This window comes from Larimichthys crocea, unplaced genomic scaffold (genome assembly GCF_000972845.2).
Source record: "Larimichthys crocea isolate SSNF unplaced genomic scaffold, L_crocea_2.0 scaffold148, whole genome shotgun sequence".
Lineage (NCBI taxonomy): Eukaryota > Metazoa > Chordata > Actinopteri > Sciaenidae > Larimichthys > Larimichthys crocea.
Window position 1 is genome coordinate 684,522 of NW_020852030.1, and position 9,200 is coordinate 693,721.

Consider the following 9,200-nt stretch of genomic DNA (forward strand, 5'->3'; position numbering starts at 1 on the left):
TCATCATTAATAATCATTAATCATGATCAGTAATAATCATTAATCATCATCATTAATAATCATTAATCATCATCATTAATAATCATTAATCATGATCAGTAATAATCATTAATCATGATCAGTAATAATCATTAATCATGATCAGTAATAATCATTAATGATCAGTAATTACTGTTTGTTTACTTTCAGGCTCTGAATAAAAGTAAGAAAGCTCAGGTGAGTCGTCCTCTCTGGTTGCCATGGTTACCACATGTTTACGGTCAGCGCCCTCTGCTGGTCGTCACCTGTCTGACACTCTGTTTGTATTTATGTGTTCTATGAGTAAATGATGATTTTATGTTTTATAGTCTGATCCACAGTTCATTACCAGAATGTTTTTCATATCTCTGCATGTTGACGCTGTCGTTGCCGTCTCTGATATCGTCCTTGTTGCTGTTGCAGGAGGTTGACGCGTTGCTGAGTGAGACCGAGATGCTTCAGGGAAAACTTCACAGTCAGGAGGAAGATTTCAGACTGCAGAACAGCACGCTGATGACCGAGCTGTCCAAGGTCAGACTCACATGTTATTATGTTATTATTCATTATATTATTATTAATATTCATGTTAGAGTTATTAACAGACATGTTAGTTATTAACATACATGTTAGTTATTAACAGACATGTTAGTAAGTCAGTGCAGACCTGCTGAGTGTTCTTCAGTCTGTGTTACATTGTTCAGTATTTATTGATGGTCTGTTAAACCTGCTGTGTATGACTCTCGTTGCTCCTCTCTTGTTGCTCTCTCTCTTGTTGCTCCTCTCTCTCGTGTTGCTCTCTCTCGTGTTGCTCCTCTCTTGTTGCTCCTCTCTCGTTGCTCCTCTCTTGTTGCTCCTCTCTTGTTGCTCCTCTTTTGTTGCTCCTCTCTCGTTGCTCCTCTCTCATTGCTCCTCTCTCGTTGCTCCTCTCTTGTTGCTCCTCTCTCTCGTGTTGCTCCTCTCTCGTTGCTCCTCTCTTGTTGCTCCTCTCTCTCTTGTTGCTCCTCTCTCTCGTGTTGCTCCTCTCTCGTTGCTCCTCTCTCGTTGCTCCTCTCTCGTTGCTCCTCTCTCGTTGCTCCTCTCTTGTTGCTCCTCTCTCTCGTGTTGCTCCTCTCTCGTTGCTCCTCTCTCGTTGCTCCTCTCTCGTTGCTCCTCTCTTGTTGCTCCTCTCTTGTTGCTCCTCTCTCTCGTGTTGCTCCTCTCTCGTTGCTCCTCTCTCGTTGCTCCTCTCTCGTTGCTCCTCTCTTGTTGCTCCTCTCTTGTTGCTCTCTCTCTTGTTGTTCTCTCTCGTTGCTCTCTCTCTTGTTGCTCTCTCTCTTGTTGCTCTCTCTCGTGTTGCTCTCTCTCGTGTTGCTCTCTCTCGTGTTGCTCCTCTCTTATTGCTCTCTCTCGTGTTGCTCTCTCTCGTGTTGCTCCTCTCTTGTTGCTCTCTCTCTTGTTGTTCTCTCTCGTTGCTCTCTCTCGTGTTGTTCTCTCTCGTGTTGCTCCTCTCTTATTGCTCTCTCTTGTTGTTCTCTCTCGTTGCTCTCTCTCGTGTTGCTCCTCTCTCATTGCTCCTCTCTCATTGCTCTCTCTCGTGTTGCTCCTCTCTCGTTGCTCTCTCTCGTGTTGCTCTCTCTCTTGTTGTTCTCTCTCTTATTGCTCCTCTCTTGTTGCTCCTCTCTTGTTGCTCTCTCTCTTGTTGTTCTCTCTCTTATTGCTCCTCTCTCGTTGCTCCTCTCTTGTTGCTCCTCTCTTGTTGCTCCTATCTTGTTGTTCTCTCTTGTTGCTCTCTCTCGTTGCTCTCTCTCGTGTTGCTCCTCTCTTGTTGCTCCTCTCTTATTGCTCTCTCTCGTTGCTCCTCCAGCTGTGTACGCAGATCGAGCAGCTGGAAAAGGAGAATCAGAGCCTGAAGGATGGAGGAGGTGCCTCCACATGCAGCGCTCCTCCTCACCCAGCCTCCAGCCCTGTAGATGGAGAGCTGCTCCGCCTGCAGGCGGAGAACTCCGCCCTGCAGAAGAAGATGAAAGGTGAGTTTTCGTGGTCATGTGACAACGTGACGGGGATGAAGACGCTGACTGTGATTGGCTGTTGTTCTCCTCCAGCCCTCCAGGAATGCTACGACAAAGAGGTCCAGAGACAGGCGGTCGCCCAGGGCAACCAGAGCGTTACCACGGAGACCGACGGGTCAGCCAGCGCCAACGGAGTCTCTGATGTCACAGGGAGAGGGGAGGAGCCAGCAGCAGAGGGAGCCAATGACAGACTGGAACAGGTGATTGACAGAAGGAATATTTAATAATTATGATGTCATCATGACGAGCTGCTGTGATAAAAATAAAACGTGAGGTTTATTAACATTTCTAATTTTTATTTCTTGTTCCTGTCTGACAGGCTCAGGATGACTCGGGGAAACAGATCCACGGTGAGTTCACAGCTCGCTTCCTGTCGTGTGATCATCAAAACTGCAGTCTGATGAATTTAACAACAAACAGACAGAAGAGTTTCTCTGTTTTTACTTTAAATCAGTTTTAGTTTCATTTTTCAGATTTGATTTATTAAATCACGCAGACGTTTGATCAGCTTCAGACTGACTCACATTTAAACATGTTCAACCTTCATGATGCTCTCAGATACTGTCACCCCCTGTGTTGTTGTTGTTGTTGTTGTTGTTATTATTATTTTTATTGTTATTATCATCATCATCATCACTCTGGTTTGATCTGAGAGTTAACGTGACGTTGCAGCCTTTATTGAGGCGTAGAGCAGCTAGCTGGCTCAGGGCAGACACACACTACGAGCTGATGAACTGAAGACTAACGAGGATTTCATTCATTTATTTCTATGATTTAATTTATAAACATGTTCAGACTCATTAATCTGAAGTTTGCTGACAGAGCTGCAAAGTCTAAATCAACTTACATCATCAGTTATCATTATTAGTGATCAGTATATTCTGACAATCATAAACACTGTAAAGATAATAATAATGTCAAACTGACTGAATATTCAAAGATTCAAATCTTCAAGACAGTGTCAAGACCACCAAGACCAAGACTGAGACCAAGACTGAGACTGAGACCAGGACCAGGACCAGGACCAGACAGTATAGTCTAACAGCTGAGTGATGGACAGATGTGTGAAGGTCAGAGATGTTTGACTTTGCAGCTCGGTCACAAACCGTCGGACTCAAACGGGTCCAGAGTTTGTCTCTGAGTCCTGAGCGTCCTGCAGACTAAGTGAGGAGCTGGTCTAGTGTGTGTCTGGCCTAACGGACTGCCCCTGCTGTGTGCGGCGCCCCCTTTAGGCCTGTCAGAGAAGAGCGTAGAGAAGATTGTAGCTAAGCAGGCAGCGCTAGGCTGGTCGGCTGCTCTCTGTCCAATAACTCACTGCTTTGGACCAGAGCTGGAGATGGCACTGAACACCGAGCAGGAGGAGAAGAGGCTGCTGAGGGAGACGGTGCACAACCTGGAGGTACTCTCACACACCTGACACACACACACACACACCTGACACACACACACCCACCTGAAACACACACACACACACACCTGAGACACCTGACACACACACACACACACCTGACACACACACACACACATCGCCGCCACCTCTTGATTTGCCGGAGTCCACCGTTCTGTCCATGCGAAACACTGAGAATGTTTCGGCCGGGCGAACGGCGTGGTCCGGCACCTCCGGAGTCAGCCATGTCTCCGTGAAGCAAAGGACGTTGCAGTTCCTCATTGTGATGCTGCTCTGCTGTCATGTTTTTTATTCATTGTATGATTTTTATTGATTCAACTTAGTGATGCTGCTCCGTTTGTTGATTAGAGACGTGATTAATTAGACTAATTAGAGCAGCAGTGCCCAAACCTCTTTTAATAAGGGGGCCAGACCCGACAGTGTGAAGACGCTCGGGGGCCAATACAACATTTAAAAATGAGAAGATTACCAATTTAAATCTAAACCAATCAGATGTGAACAAATCTAAACCAATCAGACGTGAACAAATCTAAATCAGTTCTTGTTTCTGTCCCATCTGGAGTCAGATCACAGAATAAACTGTATGAACACGTTAAACTGGATTCAACACGTGTCACTGTCTCTGCTCTGCAACAAACATCTGCAGATATATAATAACATATACATACACGTGTGTATATATGTTATACAGATATATAATAACATATACATACACGTGTGTATATATGTTATACAGATATATAATAACATATACATACACGTGTGTATATATATGTTATACAGATATATAATAACATATACATACACGTGTATATATATGTTATACAGATATATAATAACATATACATACACGTGTATGTGGTCTATATAGTTTTAGACAGATTATAATAAAATAGTACATACACGGTGTAGGATAGGTTTATACAGATATATAAATACAATATACAACAGGTGTATATATATGTGATACAGATCTAATAATAACTATACATAAACGTGTATAGATTTTATACAGATAAAATATATAACGTATAATACGACGTGTACATAGATATGGTATACAGATATATAATAACATATACATACACGTTGTATATATGTATCAGTATATATAACATGATAAATACACGTGTATCTCATGGTTTAGACAGATATATATAACTAGTCATACCAACGTTACATATATATGTTAGACAGATATATAATAACTATACATACACGTGTGTATATATGTTATACAGATATATAAACGTTAATACACGTGTACATATCTAATGTTATCAGATAGAAGAGAACAGATACATACACGTGTAATATGTTAACAGATATATAATAACATATACATCCACGTGTACATATTTGTTAGTACAGATATATAATAACATATACATACCGTGTGGAAGATATGTTATACAATATATGATAACATAACATACAACGCGTGGTGTATAGATGTTATAACAATATATAATAACATATACATACACGGGTGTATATATATGTTTAACAGATATATAAGAACATATACATACCATGTATATATAGTGTATACAATAATAAATAACATACATACACGTGTATAGATATGTTTATATAACGGATATATATAACATATACTACACGTGGTGTATATGTTATACAGATTATATAATAACATATACATACACGTGTGTTATATGTTATACAGATATAATAAACATATACATACACGTGTATATATATGTTATACAGATATAAATAACATATACATACACGTGTGTATATATATGTTCTACAGATAAATAATAACATAACATACACGTTGTATATATATGTTATACAGATATATAATAACATATAACATACGTGTGTCTATATGTTTACAGATATAATAAAACATATACATACACGTGTGTATATATGGTAGCGAAATAATAACATCTACATACACGTGTCTATATATGTTATACAGATATATAATAACATAACATACACGTGTCACATATTATGTACAGAGATATAGAATACATAACATACACGGTGTTATCTATGTTATACAGATATATAATAACATATACAACCGTGTGTATATATAAGTATACTACGATATATAATAACATATACATAACGTGTGATTATAAGGTGATAAACAGATATATATATAACATATTATAACATAAACACGTGTGATCATATATTGTTATTACAGATGGAGGCTTCATCATGCCCAACAGTTAAAAGACCAAACAGCCGCACAGTAATCTGACACACGCCCATAAAAGAATAATTATACGTGAAGCTGGAGGGCGCATGACACTGACAGCGGCTGTGATTGGCCCCGGGCCGTCCTGTTGGACGCTGCTGATTAACGTCACATATCACAATAAGTTAGCTGTAGCTGAACCTCTGTACAGATGTGTGAACATGCACTCTGCTGCCATCCGATGATATTTAAAATCTGCAAATGTGTGATGTAAGGTGTTTAAAAAGCTTCACATGAGAGGCGAACAAAAATATGTAATATAGTAAGATCAAAGAATCCACATGTGAGAGGGGAAACATCACTTAATTCATGACATGACACATAAAGTTAGCCTGGGCAGCAAACTGAAGCTCTTTAATCACACTGAGCACACAGACGTTACATCATCATGTGCAACGACTGAGTTGAATAACGATGTATTCTTAGTTTATAGCTTAGTTATCTATAGTTGTAATTATTATGTGTAATTAGATATCTATCAGTTTTTAATTCTCTATAGTTTAATTTTAGATATCTATAGTCTCATATAGTCTTAAGTTATCTAGTAGTAATTATCTATAGTTTAATTATAGTTAAATTACTATAGTTTAATTAGAGTTCTATAGTTTAATTATCTGATTTAATCTAATAGATAATCTATAGTTTGAATTAATATGATGTATTACTTTTAATTATTATAGTTTAATTATTCTATAGTGAATTCCTGTATTATAGATAAAACTGGTGAAAGTGAAAACATGTTCTGAATGATTGCTGAACCCCCAGCATGTCTGTGAATCATGTGACATCACTGGTGACATCACTGTGACACTGGACATTTAAAGTGATGAACAGAGAATCATCTGTCTCGGTCCACCTGTATAAAACAACACAACCTGTCTGTGATCATGTGGACTAAACTGTTTCCTGTCTGCAAGGCGGTCCAAACAGCTGAAATCAGCAAAACTGACCGGGAAGAGACAAGGTACACGTTTGCATCAACTAACATCAACGTCATCACTGATTAATAATTTATAAGACGGAACATATGAATACAGACAAAAACTGTCTGTTCTGTCCTCCACTCGTCTGACATTAAAGAAAGAAACAGGAAACCGGCATGCGTGAGACCACGATGTCAGATTTGCAGTTGATAATTTTTTATATATTTTTAGTTTTCTCAGTTTTAAATAGTGTTAGTTTGATCTTGATGTCTGCGCTCCTCTTTGCTCCTGTAGCACAGATCAACAAAACATACACATTGAAGTTGTTTCTGTTCTTAGTTTTCCAGCGTCTGCAGGGAGAGAAGGAGGCTCGTTCAACGACAGCAGGTCACAACTACACTCCATACTAACTACGAGTACTACAACTCTACTAACTACGACTACTGCTACTCACTACTAACTGCTGCGTGCTACTACTACTACACTACTAACTACTGCTACACTACTAACTGCTACGACTACTACTACTAGGCTACTAATACTACTACGGCTACGACTGCTACGAACTACTACTGCTACTACGACTACTACTTACTGCTACGAATACTACTACTGCGACTACTGCTACTACTGCTAGCTACTACGGCTACTACTACTACTACACTAACGGCTAATAACTACTACTGCTACTACTACTACGACGGCTACGACTCGACTAACTACTGCTACTACGGCTAACTACTACTACTACGACGACTAATGCTACTACTCGACTACTATACACTACTAATGCGGCTGCTACTAACGACACTACTACTACTAACTCGACCTACTACTACTACGCTAGACTGCTTACTACGGCGACGACTACTACTACTGCTACTAGCTGACTACTACTACTTGACTAACACTACGACTACGCTACTACTGCCGACTACTGCTACTACTACGGCTACGACTAATACTAATACCTACTGCAACACTACTACTGCTACTAACTACTAATACTGCTACTACACTCTACTGCTACTACTGCTACTAATACTACTACTACTACTACTGCTACTACGACACTACTGCTACTACTACTACTACTGCTACTAACTGCGACGAAGACGGCGACTACTGCTACTACGTGCGACAACTAACTAACGGCTACTACTAGCTACGTACTAACTGCTACTGCTACGGCTACTACTACTGCGTAAGACGGCTACTGCCTATACTACTACTACTACTACTACTACTGACTACTATATGCTACTACTACTTCTAATACGACTACTGCGACTGCTACTGACTATTACTGCTACACTACTACACTACTACTACTGCACTACTACTACTGCTACAACTACTAACTAACTACTACTTACTGCTACTACTACTTACTACGACTACTACTGCTACTAACTGCTACGGCTACTACTGAACTAGCTGACGACTACTCACTGCTGATACTGCGACTAACTAGGCTACTACTACTACGACTACTGCTACTACTACTGCGTACTACTAATACGACTGCTACTACTAAGACTACTACTAGACTGCTAGACTACTACTCTACTGCTACGACACTACTACTACTGCTACTCGACGCTGCTCTACTACTACTGCTACGTACTACTGCTACTGCTACTACTACGGGCTACTACTGCTACTACTACTACTACTACTGCTACTACTACTGCTACTACTACGACTGCACTACTACTACTACTACTACTGCTACTACGACTAATTACTACTGCTACTACGACTAACTACTACGCGCTGCTACTAGACTACTACCTGCTACTACTACTACTGCTACTACTACTGCTACTTGCTACTACTACACACTATGCGACTACTACTTGCTACTGACTACTGCTGCTGCTGCTCTACTACTACTACTCTCTGCACGTAACTGCATACTACGACTACAACTACTACTGATACGATACTACTACTACTGATACACTACTACTACGGATACTATTACTACGACACGCTGCTATTAACTACTACTACTGCTACTACTACTACTGTGCTATTACGACGAACTACTGGCGACTATACTGCTTGCTATTAATACTACTATAACTACTACGACTAACTACTACGAACTGCTAACTAACTCTGCTATTACGACTGCTACGACTACTAGTTACTGCTGCTAGTACTACCTACTATACTACTACTACTACTGCTAACTCCCGACTGCTGCTAGTACTAATACTACTATAATACTACACTGACTACTACTGCTACTACTACTGCTTTGCCGATACTACTACTACTACTACTAATACGAACTACTACATAACTACACTACTATTGCTGGCTATTACTACTGCTACTACTACTACGACGCTGCGAGTACTAACTACTTACTACTACACACTACTGCTACACTACTACTAACTTACTCTGCTATTACTACTACTAAACTACTAACTACTACTACTACTACTACTACTACTACGGCGGCTATACTACTACGACTATACTACACGCTGTGTAGTCGTGCAGAATGTTAACATGTCATTGTTTGGTCTGGCAGGACAAGATCGATG

The 9,200-nt window shown here is 40.0% G+C and overlaps 1 protein-coding gene across 1 annotated transcript in view; it reads left to right on the plus strand.

Moving 5' to 3' along the window:
* The window catches only part of gripap1 (GRIP1 associated protein 1), a 34,480-nt gene that overhangs the window by 8,675 nt on the left and 16,605 nt on the right, over positions 1-9,200 (plus strand). The window contains 9 exon segments of the mRNA XM_027275546.1: positions 190-216; positions 442-549; positions 1,862-2,024; positions 2,100-2,266; positions 2,386-2,416; positions 3,299-3,467; positions 6,637-6,680; positions 6,934-7,008; positions 7,011-7,026. Of these exon segments, the coding sequence (XP_027131347.1) occupies positions 190-216; positions 442-549; positions 1,862-2,024; positions 2,100-2,266; positions 2,386-2,416; positions 3,299-3,467; positions 6,637-6,680; positions 6,934-7,008; positions 7,011-7,026 (800 nt within the window).